Genomic DNA, 16,172 nt, shown 5'->3' on the forward strand with positions numbered 1-16,172 from the left:
AGGCAGTACTAGCAAAAGTCACATACCATGCAGGAAGATAATACTCACTGCACCTTTTGCTACAATCAACCTCCCAGATTCAGTGTCTGGGAGGGTATAGCGCTGCGAACACAGTCCTTTTGCAGGGGGAGAGGTACGCAGGGGGACCGGTGCATGCACCGCCTGGGAGATCTGCGTTTGCCACAAGAAGATGGCCGCCGGAAAGCTCTGAGGAGGAGTGACCGTAGGAGGAGTGACCGTAGGAGGAGCAGCTCAGCGATGCCAGCTGAGCTGAGGGGAGGAGCCGCTAAACCAGGGAAGGCTGCCTCCCCTGGCTAGTGATTAACCCCAGGGACGCTGGTTCCCGTCCAGCAATTATTCCCTGGTAGTCCAGCAGTCACGCAGGGTATACCTAATGAGGGGGAGTCCGCTGCCGCTACTAGTGCCGCCGGTCTGTCCCCAGAGACCGGCGGTGAGAGACTTAACTTTACCACGCTGCGCTGCCCGCGTCTTACCTGTCCCCGTGACTCCGGCAGCAGTCTGTGGGAAGTTCCGGAGCCCTGCTAGTACTGATTCGGGGGTCCCGCTGCGAACCCCAGATAAGTACTGGCATCGCAGCGCCAGCGGGGTTGTTGGAGCGGCAGCGTGGACGTCCAGATGGACAGTCTGATGCTGCCGCTCTGAAGAGTAAAAACAAATAAATAAAATCTTTTTTTAAAAATAAAAATAAGCTTAAGGGCTGCTTATGCAGCCTCACTGCGCCAGGGTGATCCGACTCTGGCTGGGCACCAACTAAAACTGAGGTGCCTGTGGCTCGGGGGTGGGGTATAGGGGAGGATGGACCCAAGTGCATCCTGGGAGCAGCAAAAGCTTTAACTGCATGGTGCCCGTGGATCCAGATCCAGCTATACCTCAAGGTCAACCCTGTGGACCCTGAAGTAGAAAAAACAAAATACCATGAAAACCATATACAAGTGGTCTATTAAGCAGCAAACAAGGATTTGACAAGAATTTTTTCAGATATTAGTCCAGTTACGAAATGAAGACTACATTCTATGTATTATACCTGGGTGGGCGTCTTAAATCTGGTAGCGTGAAAGTATGGAGTTTAGGAATCTACACGATGATGGCTGGAAGGGAGAAACAGTCATGAATACTATATGCCCATCCAAACAATGGCTGCTGCCACTGTACCTCTATGCTGTCCTGAAGAAAGATGGATATGAACACAATGCATGGTTTAGCACTCCGTCAGGTTCATATTGTACTTTACATGTAATTACACAGCTGCATACAGAGTAGCAGTCACTACTAACCACTTTCTGTAAAATGCTTATGTTTTTTGGGGTACAGCAGCCCTAAACTATTAGTATAAAATTACTGAATGAATTTCAAACTCCTCTGGGACCATTGCATGCTGTACCGTCTTACTGGTATGATTTGTCTGCCTGGTAAAAAACAACTTTCAATTTTCGCTCTGCAAGACTGAAAACCTTCATAAAATAGAAATGATCTGCCAGACTCAATCAATCAGTGGAACCCGCTTACTGCTGCTATCGTCCTGTGTGATTCAGGGATAATAATCAAGGAAACAGCACGGAGCCGGGAATATTCCATGAAAGGCTGATGAAACATTCACATTAGATAAAAGAAGGTGGATTTTTGTATATGAACCCATCAATTGTTACTATTACAACATTATATATATATATATATATATATATATATATATATATATATATAAAAGTTTTACATATTAATTTATACCTAATTTGGCAAACTGAGTGAGTTTACAGATGCTAAATTATGTGTATAGAATAACAAATCTACTGCTTGTATGGTTTCAGTATATAGTTAAGGAGGAACGGAGAATAGTATATAGGTATCCATTCATTTGTTAAATAACTAAAGGAAATATAATAACAGGTTGTGACTTAAGGTCACCAATTCCTGCTAAAGTTTTAAGCTTGTGAATCAAAACTTAAATACTGGTCGCCAGGTCACCAAGGCAAATAAAAAAACGTATCGTAAGGAAGAGCAAGATGGAACCTTCTTCATACGGTAAGGTTCATTTACGAATGTATTATTTGTATGTGTACAGGTGCCAAAGGTCATTATTAGTCATTGGTTTATGTGCCATTTCGGTGTATAGACCTTTATTACACTGTTCTAACCATACTCGGAAATTCACACAAAAAGTACAACTGGAAAGTACAAAATTCATCTCATTAATAGAGATCACATATCACATTAACGTGATGGATCACAAATTATTAATAGCCAATGGAGCTACTAGTTTCTGCCAATATCATTTCTAGGTGCAAACTGCTCAGAAGTGTAACTGCTGTAACCAAACACAATTGACATTTTAGCACTAAGGCAGTTAACCTGATTGCAGCATAGTAAAAAAACAAAAACAAACCCATGATACACCATAGACACCGTGTGTGACAATCTAGTCATGGTTTGTGCACAGAGCAGCATGATGAGTTTCCAGTTTGGCCATACGGGATCGTTATGTATTACCGCCGGTTCAAATCCCGACGCGAGAAGCCCGCAGGGGTGAAGATCCTGACAGTGGCTTTTGGTAAGTACTACTAACCCTGCCCCCCCAACCCACCCTTAGGGGTGCCTGACCCTAACCTCCCCCCCTAGTGCCTAACTCTAACCCCCCTAAGTGCCCTAGGGGGGGGGGGGCGGGGTGCCTAACCCTAACCTCCCCCCCCCCCCGGCGGTGCCTAACCCTAACCCCCCCTTCCCCTAGCCTAATCCTAACTGTCCCGGGGGGGTGCCTAACCCTAAGTCTCCCCCGGGAGCCCTGACACCTTGGCAGCTGTCCGCGCCCGCCGTTCGGCTTACCTTCGTTTGGTATGCTGGATGTCGGGCTCCCTGCGTGGGTCTAATGACAGGCATCGGGATTTCAACTCCTGTCTTTAGAACCCTGCCGGGATTTGACAGTCGGGAACCCGGCAGTAGGCATTTCGACCGTCGGCTTCCTGACTGTATCCCAGCCATACATGTGGTTCCCACAGGGGATAGAACATGCTACTCAATGCTCAGGCCAAATAGCTGGACCACATGTAAACAGATAACTTATAGAGATATTTGAATTTCACATTGACATTGTGGTCACCAATAAAGACTAGATCTACTAATGGTCAATTTATGGTAGCGATTCAAACTTGTATTTTTTTTACCATTTTGCCTACAACAAACCAAGGACAAAGTTGTTAAAAAAAAAAAAAAAAAAAAGAGTGGGGTTTGGGGAATCCTTTACTCCATTACAGTTTTTTTTTAAATGTGCTTGTGAATACCCATTGTTACCATTTTGTATGTCACTGGGGTTGAAAAGAGTCCCAATGCTTTTCAATAGAGGGATGTTAGTCTTCAGGGAGGAGATGGGCTTGATCACTGTCATTTTAAAGTCTCCACTTACATTGTAGACTACATGCAGCCATCGGCTGTGTGTGACTATGAAATGCCTACAGACAAACTGCAAGTACCTGTCTGTGTTCATTATAAATGCCTGGACAAGTATAATTATAGTGACACAGGATGAAGCTTATACTATATCCATGCAGAGAGAAGTGAAGACACAATGCTGCCTGCTCCAGATTTATATTACAGCTCTCATTCATCTAAATAAGATCATTCATTTAATTAGGCTGCACATGCCAAGTGATAGGTGAAAATAATGAATGGTTCACTGAACACACTTCTTAAAATACCATTTACTGCTCGTGAAATGTTAAGATGGTCAAATACCACCATTGTGGATATGACAGGAAGATTCATACAGAGAACATTAATAGTAACATTTTAAACATGAAGAAATAAAACTACCTTTGATTCCATGGACATTTTTCTCATGGATTGTATCAAAATGCTACTCAACATTATTGATTTTTACACACAAACAACCTTCATACTGCTGGAATTTCAGCAAAATTACTTCCTTAAAGTGATATGAAATTGGATACAGCAGCAGTTACAGATGCACCTAGAAAAGGGCAGTTGAGGTCACATACAGCCTATTACAGGGAAAAATTGAAGCATCTATGGTGTCCATAGCATTCACCATTCATCAATAGGGACAACGGGAGTCTGGCCACCCACTGGCACTCATGTCACACCTGTGCCATCTATCAGTGTGGCTTCAATGTCAGCTACAGTACGTCTAGATGAGTATTGAATAGGATTTTTTTTTTTAGTACAGATATATTAAAGCATAGTTATCATTAAAATAAAAAGCATACCATCTAAAGAAAAGATTACCTGGACTACATTCATGGACCAATAACTGCCTATTAATAAGGAGAATCAAATGCATAGACACAGCAACAAACGCAGAACAGAAAGACTTACGTCTTGGCGGTGACATCAACAAACTGTCCAGGCCGGAAATGAGCAGCATAGAGGGGGGTACCTGAAGGCCCAGAACAAACAGCAAGGTAAAATACATTCAAATCTTTCAGCAAATCATAGCAAAAAGCATTACACCCGCACCTCCCTCTAATAAACTCCTAATGGACAACCACATCTTCAGGACAGTCCACTGATTGGCTTCTGATATAGGACAAAAATGGTGCTGTCTTGCATGAATAAATACATTTATGGGACAGATGAAATGAAGTGTGAGCTTCTGTAGTAGCCTTGCACAATTCCTGGTATTATGGTACAGAAACTCTGTTTATTTTTGCATGTAAGGAAAAATAAGCAATGCTTCTTGTGAGCAATATTCTGTAGAGACACACCATGTGGGCTACTACAGGTCCATTTGCTCCGTATAATTTGCCCCGCAGCATGTATTTAGTCACCAACGGCCTGCACAGTTAGAGAAGCATCTCCCTCCTAACACAACAAACTGCTGGAGAGGAGAGAAAGACAGCAAGGTGGATTTAGGTGAATATAAACCTACTTCACTTTTTTTCAGTTCCCAAAAACACAACGTTTAATATATATTAATTTCACATACTGGCTTTACTTGCTCTAGAAATGGATACCTGGCTTGAGGATGGCATTGTCAGACACTTTGAATATGCTGAGTTTCTGCTTTGGTGGAACACCTGCTTCGTTGAACAACACCATTGAAGCTTCAGATCTCTGCAAAGGTAAGTAGACCAACATGTAAAAGGTTTAAATAGAAAATAAACAACTTGTTTAATTTATCCAAATAACATTGAAGTGTCAAGCGGATGCCGCAGTCATAACTATTTTTTTTTTAGGTGTGCATACCACCACTTACCCCAACTACATTGGGCCCCCCTTCTCCTACTTACTTCAGTCTCTTGACTAACTAAAGCCACCATCCGCAATTACATATGTGCGGACAGTGCTCATGGTCAACACTGAAATCACTCAGGCATCAGTATACAGTATCAGGGAATAAACTGCTCAATACTGATGGTCACAGCTGCAGTGACAGAAGTGGCTGCAACATAGGTAGATATCTGACTGCCTTGTTTAAATGCAGATTAAGAGGAACCAAATAGATCACCGGGACTTCCAGCTGTGTTTTCTTGCCTTAAAAGAGCAGGAGTCACAGTGTTCGGCAACCCTGAGGCCAATTTAATATGTGGGTGCGATTAAGGACCCACTGGTAACATGCATTAATCCTGGCATGGTTCCTGAGGACAATAATGGTATAATTAGCAGGGATAGTGCTAGTACAACATGTCAGGATACTGCTGGGTTTTACACATAATAGCACTGTTATTGGCAATGGTATATGGTGGGATGTACATGGGATGTCAACTTTTGATGCCAGACAATTTAAGGAGTCCTGTTTAAATAAGTATATAATCCATAAACAATACATGCGTTTCTGAGTATGATGACGTGTGTATAACGCCATTCATTGGAATTACATGTTTTCAGATGCTTTTTCTGAGAAACCAAACAAGCTGCAAAGCACCATCTGGCAATTAAGAATATATACACCTCTTTGGTTTCACCTACGTTATAAATGACCAGAACAGTGTTCATATTTGGGATACAACAGAACTCTATATTTCTTATTTTATGGTTACGAAGTGATTTTTATTTCATTTTTTTTTTACAATTTATGTTTATTGAAAGCCAATGCAAAGAAAAAACATGAACATACCATATACAATACAAAAACAGCGAAAGCATATTTAGTACAAAATGTTATAAAAAAAAAAAACAAATAGAAATATTGGCTCACATTTTTCAAATAAACATCACATAGAAAATATATACAGTAAACAACAACAAAATAGAGACAATCATAATAAGAGAAAAGAAAGAGGAAAATAAAACAGAAGGATCCTCATTTCACATTGCCCACAAGGAAAGACATCAACCTCAGTCCACTTCACCTCCCTTACTCCCTACAAAGTGATTTATAATGATCAGATTCTTTATACAGGAGCCATGGGTGCCAGATTAATTTTTTTTATTTAAGAGTGTTACACTGTTTTAATAATTTTCAGGTCTAAAGGTTTGTGTGAAATATTTGTATCTTTAATGCGTCAAAGAGCTTGATGAGAATAACCCAAAATATGGTGGAAGCAAAGCTGACAAATTCACCAAAGACATAGGGAATATCTGCATGTACAGTAGTCTCCAATGATATTCTAAAATGGCCAAGACAGAGTTGCTGGTATCCCTTAGGAAAAATATAGTGGTATTTCAAAATAACTGCTGTCTTGAATTAGCATCACTCACGTCTTCAATCTACAAGCTTTCAGCATATTTTAATAGAGAAAAGCAGTCACTCGGCTGTTTGGCATCATCGTGTGCTCCACACTGACCATGGACTAGAGAAAGCAAAAGAGCATGGTAAAGGTAAAGCTTATAAGACCATCTCCAAGCATCTTGAGGTTCCTATGACTACAGTATCAAATATTATTGACGTGGTCGTAAACAGGAAAATTTACTCTAGATTAAAACAGAAAAATAGTGATGATGGTCGAAAAATAGAAAAAATATGGTAGAAAAAGAGATACCAACTACACTCCAAGATCAAGGTACATCAGGGTCTCACAGAACCATCTGTTTTTTTTTTTAGCAACAGTGGGCTTCATGGGAGAAGACCCAGGAGAACTCCTCTTTTGAAAAACAACATAAAAAAGCCAGACTGGAATTTGCCAAAACTGACAGGCCGCAATGCTTCAGGGAGAATGTCCTTTGGACAGAGGAGTCAAAACTAGAGCATTTCTGCAAGTCACATCAGCTCTATGTTCACAGATGAGAAAAATGAAGCTTTCAAAGAAAAGCACACCTTACCTACTGTAAAACAGGGAGGAGGCTTGGTCATCATTTGGGGCTGTTTTGCTGCATCTGGCACGATTTTTGCCTTGAATCTGTGCAGGGCAGAATGCATTATCAAAACTATCAAGAAATACCTACTGCCCAGTGTCAGAGGGCTCTGCCTCAGTTGCAGGCTATGGGTACTCCAACAGGATAATGACACAGCTAAAAGCACCCAAGAATGGATAAGCTCAAAACATTTGACTATTCTGAAGTGGCCTTCTATGAGCACTGATCTGAATCCTATTGAACATCTATGGAAAGAGCTGAAACATGCACTCCGGAGATAGCAGCCATCAATCCGGAGACAGCTGGAGCAGTTTGCTCAGGAAGGTTGGAACAAACTACCTGTTGACAAGTGCAGAAGTCTCAATGAGAGCTACAGAAACTGCAGTGATTGCCTCTAAAGGTTGTGCAACAAAATATTATGTTAAGGGTCTCTTCAATTTTGTCCATGCCATTTTCATTTGTTTTATTATTTAAAATATTCTGTTGAATTAAAAATCAAATACAAAGTCTGATTTCTATTAAATATGGAACAAACAGTGATGGCTGACAATTAATTTTATTTGTTTCTAGTTTTTCCAGAGAAAAGTATAGGTTCTTTTTTATTTGTAGAAGGGTACCAACAAATTTGTCCACGTCTGTAAATGTAAAATACAGTTGCCGAAGGCTGAAAAATATTATGTTCTTTCATGTGTCTTATGTATAGTTTGTGTGTCTTATGTTTATTATGTTCTTTCATGTGTCTTATGTATAGTGGGATAGACAACAATCTAACCCATTACTTTTAGGATACGTGTATTTTGATCAATGTAATTGTAGTTATTACAATGCAAATATACAATACACACAAATACTTGATTCATAAATATATTTTTCGGAACACAAAGAACTATCCGTGACAGTTTAGTGTTCTGCAGCTAGATATTTAGCCAATGCAACGGGAATTGTAGGAAGAATTTAAATCTTTCAAGAAGCAATTTGTTGCTTTGTCTATGGTGTCACACTTGGATGGTCCCATTTATTAAGAGAGGTTACAAACCTGATAATAAAAAAAAATCTGGAAAAAGTAAATGTCCATTGCATTTTGCCAAGCCATTTTATGACATTGTATGTGTAAAAAGCATATACATCTATAGATAGGAGGGCAAGCGTGGGATTCGGGGTATCGGCACTAGGCAAGTCCCCCTCCCCAGTAGGATTTCAGAGAACATACACCAATTGTTTAAATTCCCTTTAGTGACTAATAAAAATAACTGTTATTTGTTAACATAGGATTATTACATATTTTTGCATTGTTGTGACATATTTTGTATATTTTGAAGTGACTTAGGCCCTCATTCAGAGCCACTCGTAAGCGGCAGCTCGTTCGCTCCGAGCGATGTTTGCCAAACTGCGCATGCGTACGGATCGTTATACGCATGCGCGAACCAGTCAGTGCAGCCGAAATTCATGTGCTCACAAAATAGCAAATGCCTGCAAATTTGAGTGACAGGATGAGGCGTATGTGGGTGGTAACAGGGGAAGGTGCTTGAAAACGGGGAGTGGAAATCAGAACGCAGGTGTGCTTAAAGGTCAAAACGGGCGTTTTATGGGTGTGCATATTTAAAACAGCAGCGTCATTGACCACGTCACTGGGTTTTTTTTAGCCAGAACTGCTCGCAAAATTGTGGTAGCAAAAACCAACCACAAGAATAGCGAGCAGTTCATACCCTGTTCGATGTCCTCGATTAATCTAATAAATAGCGGACATGACGTCGGATGCGAGCGGCCAGGGGGCGTAGTTTCCCAAAAAACGACCGCAAGTTTTGTTCGCTCGTTCAGACCTAGAGGCGTGAACAGACCGCAAACAGCGAACGGTTCATTTGAATAGCCACCCCTATTTTCTGGACGAGCGAGCGCAAATAGCGACCGGCTCTGAATCAGGGCCTTAATTTGGCAGCACTGATGCCTTTCTAGTATGAAGCGTCATGCAGTTCGGTCATTACAGATGGCGACTCGTAAGGTTTACTTCAAAGAAGTACAATGTAATAGTGTTAGCCAACCACATTATGTGTGAGTGTCATACTTGTTTTATGCTGAGCATTACTTTGTTTTAGATTTTTTTGTTTGATTGAGACTGTGCCCATCTTAATCCCTTAAAATAAAAAAAACGAAACCTCCCTTAAAGAAAGAAAAATGGAGCTTTCAATGATGCATACATGTGCAGGGAGTGGTGCATGCACATGTGTGTGTCCCTCTGCAAGCCCTTTTAAAAGTGTGTTGAAAAAAGACTGATGCATAATATATAAAAAGGACACTTATTAGGGAGTACACAGGAACAGGGGGAAGGACTGGGGGAGATGGAAGAAACAGGAAAAATCACAGGGAGAGATGGTACAGACAGGACAAACAGGAAAGAACGGGGGAGATAGAAGAAACGCGAATGTACAGGGGGGGATGGGAGGACGGGGAAAGAACAAGGGCAAATGGGAGGAATATGGGGAGGACATGGTGGAGGGCGAAGGAAAGGTGGCAGGAACAAGTTTTTAAATCACAGAACAATAGCTAATGGCCCATCAAATGATGGGTCCAAAATATGTGTGTGTGTATACATACATACATATATATATACATACATACATATATATATATATATATGATGCTCCCATTGCAGCACAATTCAGCAATGACCACAGCACAAAGACTTGCCACTGCATTATGGGAGCATAATTGAGCTCTAAACACAGTACAACATATAAAAAAATTTGCAAATACGTTTATGCAGACATGTACTAGTTTCAGCTCTGATATTAACATTTACATCTTGCATGTGTGTAATGGGAGAACAAAATGGCTACTGAAAGCCATGTTGTGTACAGTGCTTTTATGAATCTATCAAGCATTAGATAGTGGTCAGAATTAGGTGGTACAAAGGAATGTGAACGCGAGACACACCATAAATCCTCAAGGTGTTGACTGTAGGTTTCTACACATGCGTTTGTTAGTTATACTTGTCTTATCTGTATTTAACCAATAGGGATAAGGGATACCTTGGAAACTCAGCTGGCTGATTTCCAGAGAATGCATAATGTGAAGAAACAGTATGTTTGATGTGAGTTGAGACAGAGCAATGACATGTCTAAAGGGATGCCTTCTGTAGATGCTGTGAAGGGAGATGGGAGTCCAGAAATAGAATTTAGGCAGAAGAATGCAGCTGTGATAAGAAAATCTGTCTCACAGACAGAGATAGGAAACCTGAATCCACATTGTCCAATTAATTCACATGGGAGGGGCAGTGAGGGGATTCATTAATTACTCAGCAGCTACTGAGACAGAGAAAACAGACAGCTGCTATTGAGAAAAAAAAGTTTGTGAGATGAATGGTAGTACATCTGAATTACCAAGCCCTGCCCAGTTTGCCATCTGTGGTGAATTGAACGAGAATCAGGAAGTGCTTAAGTGCCCATTAGAAAAGGTGGGGCGAAGTGATGATGGGGGAGTGGTTATGATGCCCAATGAGGAATGGGAGTTACCAAGAGCCAGGGGGTGGGTTATAGGCAGGATTACAGTCAAACTCCATACACCTGAAACAGAAGACTGTCCCCATGAGGATATTTCATTTATACGGCATGATTCCCAGAGAGTCACTGTGAAGTTTCACAATGAAACAAACTGAACAAAGTATTTGTGATGAGAAAGAATGCATTGCAAATGACATTTATGGTTTATCAGCTATTGATAAGACAGTAGTGGTAGGAAACACACTGATATTGATAACCAGTGAGCCATCACATAAGGCAATGCACAACAGTTTTGCACCCACAACATAACAAACCGATTGGGGAAATGCAGTTTGATAATAGAGAACAACAGAGAACATTTTTGGATGTAAACACTGTCTTTTGTATTGCAGAAAAGCAGATTGTGAGTAGTAAGATAGATCAGACCCCAGTGTATTTCCTGACCAAACCTCATCAGTCATTGGTTAGAAAGATGCAGTCACCAACAGCAATTACCAGAGCTGACGTGTCAATTGCTGAGGAGTTCAAAGCAGAGGAATGGATTGTGCATAACAGAGAGATGCAAAATCAGAATTTGATACATGGACGACGGTACTTACAAGAAAAGATACGCATGAAACGACAAGGCTCTTACATTGTACCCATTATACCAAAGCCACTTGCTGGGCTTGTCAAGTTTAAACCATTGTTGCCAAAGATACCAGGACTGGGTAATAGTGCTGCCTGCACTAATACATAACTTTTATGGACTCTTTCTGTAGCGATGCAGCCATCTTTTCAGACTGTCAGGCAGACACCTGAAGAAAAGGAGCTACTCCTACTGCAAATAGGTGGAAGACCAGTGCAGGTAGCAGAGTCATATGCCAAATTAAAAGACGACCAGCTGCAACTTGTGTGGTTCATGGATGGATCAGCCACAGTGACACTGCTGGACAGCAGCAGCAGCATTCCAGCCGGCTACAGAAGAACTGTTGCATGAGAGCAGTGAAGGTTGACCAAGCCAATATGAAGAACTGCAAGCTGTGCTGATGGTGCTGAAAGATGCCCAAAGCTGTATGGTCCTCTACACAAACTGCTGGGCCTAACCACTTGGATGCAGACAAGGAAACAGAACAGCAGGCAAGTCCACGGCAAAGAAATCTGGGGTGGCACTGCCCTGTGCAACCGTAGGCCTGGGTCCGTGGGCCATTTCAATGCCCACAGTGGACTAGATGGCAATGAAGTTGCAGATACACTGGTTGAAGTCAGAACAGTGGTGCTTACCCCTGAAGAAAAATCAGAACTGCACATTCTGGGTGAATGGGCTCATGCACAGTGTGGCCACAGAGAAGCAGAAGGCACGTATGCCTGGGACCAGAGAAAAGGAATTCCCTTGACACAGTTGATAGCAAGAGATATCGTGGAGAAATGTGAAACAAGGCTAACCAAAGACATGGGCTCTATATATAGAGGAAAACGAGCAGGACAAGTGTGGCAGATAGCTTTCATAGGCACGTGGGGGGGGGAGTCAAATTCTGTTGCACTACGGTGGACACCTACTCTTTGGTGCTTTTCGCTTGCCCCTCTGTACATTCTGATACACACGCCCATAGCCTGGATGGTGTGCAATTCATCGCAGACACAGCACTGATTGCGAAAGGACTTGTGAGCTATGAAGGTGCTGAAGTTCAGTTCCAGCAAGCCTTATTTCAAACCATGGACAATACAGAAAAAAGTCACGTTTCCAAACAGCTGACAATCGGGCCTTAGGGAATTGAAAAGTTTAAAGTTATATATATTAGATATCACAGTAGGAGCTGATTAAAGCAAATGTTTATTTAAGATTTAGCAGGAGTATGTATACAGGGGATAAGGTGTAGATTTTGCCATATGGCAATACACTGAAACATTTAAGTAGAAATTAATATATATAGGACCAATGTATTGAGACTCACTCTATTTTCTTTCTTCTTTCAAGATGTATTATCAAGAACGATGGCTTCCCTTAGGTTTATCCGGGCCTGCTGATATCCGTGCTTTCTTGCCTACTATATCAGAGACTGCATTACCAAGTTGCCCGATGGCAACAGGGGGGGGAAGACTGTTAAACTTGTATGGAATTTCCCACAGTGCAGGGTGGGGAGGTATTGACTTTACATGAGACTTTTACAACAATTGGAATCTGGTGTGATCTCACACAGGTCAACTTCAGATACCATGAAGGACTCAATATGTCCAAGTGTCAGATGATTGATGTATTTGTACATGTATGGTGAAAAGTCAAAGTATGTTATAGATTTTGAATCAATTATGAAATGTAATGATATATTAACAGAAGGGGGTTTTACACTCAACATAATGCACACAGGGATTTGTTATATGTTACCTGATAATGTGTATTATCTCAGTGGTAGAAAGGTGAATGAATGGATATCAGTCAGAAGAGATGGTAATTGTACAATCATGAATGTGGGTTGTTATAGGTGTTAAATGAATGTATGCCTTCCACATCATAAAACCAAGGGTGGATTGTAATGGGAGAGCAAAATGGCTGCTGAAGGTCATGTTGTGTGCAATGCTTTTATGAATGTATCAGGCATTAGACAGTGGTCAGCATTAGGTAGTACAAAGGAATGTGAAAACTAGACAAGCCATAAATCCTCAAGGTGTTGTCTTTAGGTTTCTACGCATGAGTTTGTTTGTTTGTTATACTTGTCTTATCAGTATATAACCAATAGAGTAGTTGTAAACAGACTTATACCAATATTGGTAAGCATGTTTGGAGCTCACTGGCAGGCTGGTATAAAAAGTTCAAGACAAAGTAGATTCATCAGCCTTTGTTTTTGCCTGGACCTGACTTGTAGACAGTGACCAGGAATTGTCATCTTTGTATCCAGCCCTACGTATGGGGATTGAGGCTCCTGGATCCAGTGTTAAAGATTTATGTCCTAAGTAGATGAGCTGACAAGCAAGTTAAGTGTTTATAATATATTCTCTTTTACTTTGTAATAGATGTCTTTTTGACTGAAATTTGTTTGTGTGGCTTGAGTAACGTCTTTATATCCAAGAATCTTATCTTGTTACACCGAGAACTATGTGTGACACAGTAGTCATATGATCAACATTGTAACGTGCATACAAAAATAACAAAAAATTGTTAAACTATAACATAGCTGTAATCTTAAAGGCTTTGTTAACCAGAAAGGTAAAAGTCTACCTGCTGTTTATATCCATGTACAGTTTGCTGGTTCAATGTCTACTTATGGGAACATTTTGCAATACAGAGGTCTATGCAATAATTGTAGTTTCACATTCTGCTTATTAAACATACTTCACAAGACTGTACTATACTGTATAATGTGTCTTCTCATATAAAGAAACACCACAGGCCAAATGTAATAGGGTGAGAGTTTAGAAAACGTGAGAGTTTTTTTTACACTTTTTAAACTCCAATGTAATAGAGTCCGAGAACAAAGCAACAGAGCACCTCGCATGTTTTTCAGACTCAAAAACTCTCACGATTTAAAATCTCATCCAGATGTTTTCCCATTTTGAAGATAAACTTAGCCTAATGTGAGAGTTTACTGCTGGACTCTCACATTTTCTAAACTATATTACATTTGACCCTGTATGTACAAATATCACTTAGGACCAATGAATCTTATTAACTTAATTCTACCGTATAGTGCCACATGCACTACAAGGCATATTTAAAATAATCAAAATAGCAAGAACTTGTTCAAACCTATATCAGATGTTAGTATTTGATTTTCTAATGATTGCAGTGAAGTGAAGCAAGCAGAGCGCATATAAAGCAATATCAGCTTAGCTTCTATCACTGCTATGGTTCACTTGTGTATAGAAGAATTGTTTTGGAACTAGGGTAAATGGACGAGTCATCTGCAATTGTTTAAGATCATATAACGTAGTAGTATATAATAGTATGCACAAACTCTTTTTACTCTACCCACTTCATTAGGACCAGTGGGAAGGGATGTTAGCACATATACAGATGTGTCTTTATACATCTATGCTGCAGTCACGCCAACAAGCCCCTCTAGGCGTGTCAGGTCCCATGAGACTCTGCTAGAATCTAACGTGTATACAGATATACAAGTGTTGTATATCAAATTAATCAATGCATATTGGTAGCTCCTCAATCACCTTAGTAATATCATTCAGGTGCATGAAAGGGAGGGGTTATTCTATACAAGAAACAGCAAAGGGTATCCCACAGCACTCGGAATGATATCAGCTATAAGATTTGAAAAACTACATGATAATAGATAATTCAGAGATCTCAGTTGCATATATTTTTAAAAATATGGCTAAGCCTCCAGGCCATGTCACGGCTTCTCTGATTACTGGAGGTCCCTAATTTTAAGTCTGGGGCACTGAACCCCAAAAAGCCGGAAAAGGTCAGAAGTTTTTCAAATCTTATTGCTGATATCATTCCGAGTGCTGGGGGATACCCATTGCTGTTTCATGATTAATTTAAGGCCCGATTCAGAGTTGGACATACAGTCAGGTGCATAAATATTGGGACATTGACAGAATTTTCATATTTTGGCCTCTATTCACCACCATAATGGCTTTGAAATGAAACAAACAAGATGTGCTTTAACTGCAGACTTTCAGATTTAATTTGAGGGTAATTACATCCAAATCAGGTGAACGGTGTAGGAATTACAACGGTTTCTATATGTGCCTCCCACTTTTTAAGGGGCCAGAAGTAATGGGACAAACTAAACAATCCTAAATCTAACTTTCACTTATTAATACTTTGTTGCAAATTCTTTGCAGGCAATTACAGCCTGAAGTCTGGAATGCATAGATATCACTAGACGCTGAGTTTCATCCCTGGTGATGCTCTGCCAGGCCTCTACTGCAAAATGTCTTCAGTTCCTGCTTGTTCTTGGGGCATTTTCCCTTCAGTTTTATCTTCATCAAGTGAAATGCATGCTCAATCGGATTCAGGTCAGGGTATTGACTTGGCCATTGCATAACATTCCACTTTTTAGCCTTAAAAAACTCTTTGGTTGCTTTTGAAGTATGCTTCGGGTCATTGTCCATCTGCACTGTGAAGCGCCGTCCAATGAGTTCTGAAGCATTTGAGCATATAATATTGCCCGAAACACTTCAGAATTCATTCTGCTGCTTTTGTCAGCAGTCACATCATCAATAAATACAAGGGAACCAGTTCCATTGGCAGCCGGGTCTTTTGGTGTTGCTGAGCTCTCCCTATGCTGCAGCCGTTTGGAGGCAGGGAAGGGGCAGTCTTGAAATCAGGGGTGTGTCTGGCCTGGTTTCAAGGCGTGCTGAGTCCAGGGTCTGTGTCTTCCGATGCAGATTTACGGGCCCCGGCAGAGTGAAAACACCGCCATTCATAGGAACCCTAGCCTCTCACATGTGTGCTGCCCTGGGGTGGCTGGC

The 16,172-nt window shown here is 40.9% G+C and overlaps 1 protein-coding gene across 2 annotated transcripts in view; it reads right to left on the minus strand.

Moving 5' to 3' along the window:
- MRPL3 (mitochondrial ribosomal protein L3) overlaps nucleotides 1-16,172 on the minus strand; it is a 135,622-nt gene that overhangs the window by 85,893 nt on the left and 33,557 nt on the right. For both annotated transcript variants that reach the window (XM_088462804.1, XM_088462803.1), the window contains 2 exons: nucleotides 4,983-5,082; nucleotides 4,345-4,405 (listed from right to left, as the gene is read on the minus strand). In XM_088462804.1, coding sequence (XP_088318930.1) covers nucleotides 4,345-4,405; nucleotides 4,983-5,082 — 161 coding nt within the window. The remainder of the gene's footprint in view (nucleotides 1-4,344; nucleotides 4,406-4,982; nucleotides 5,083-16,172) is intronic.

The sequence above is a fragment of the Taudactylus pleione genome, unplaced genomic scaffold (assembly GCF_031769625.1).
Source record: "Taudactylus pleione unplaced genomic scaffold, aTauple2 ptg000053l, whole genome shotgun sequence".
NCBI lineage: Eukaryota > Metazoa > Chordata > Amphibia > Anura > Myobatrachidae > Taudactylus > Taudactylus pleione.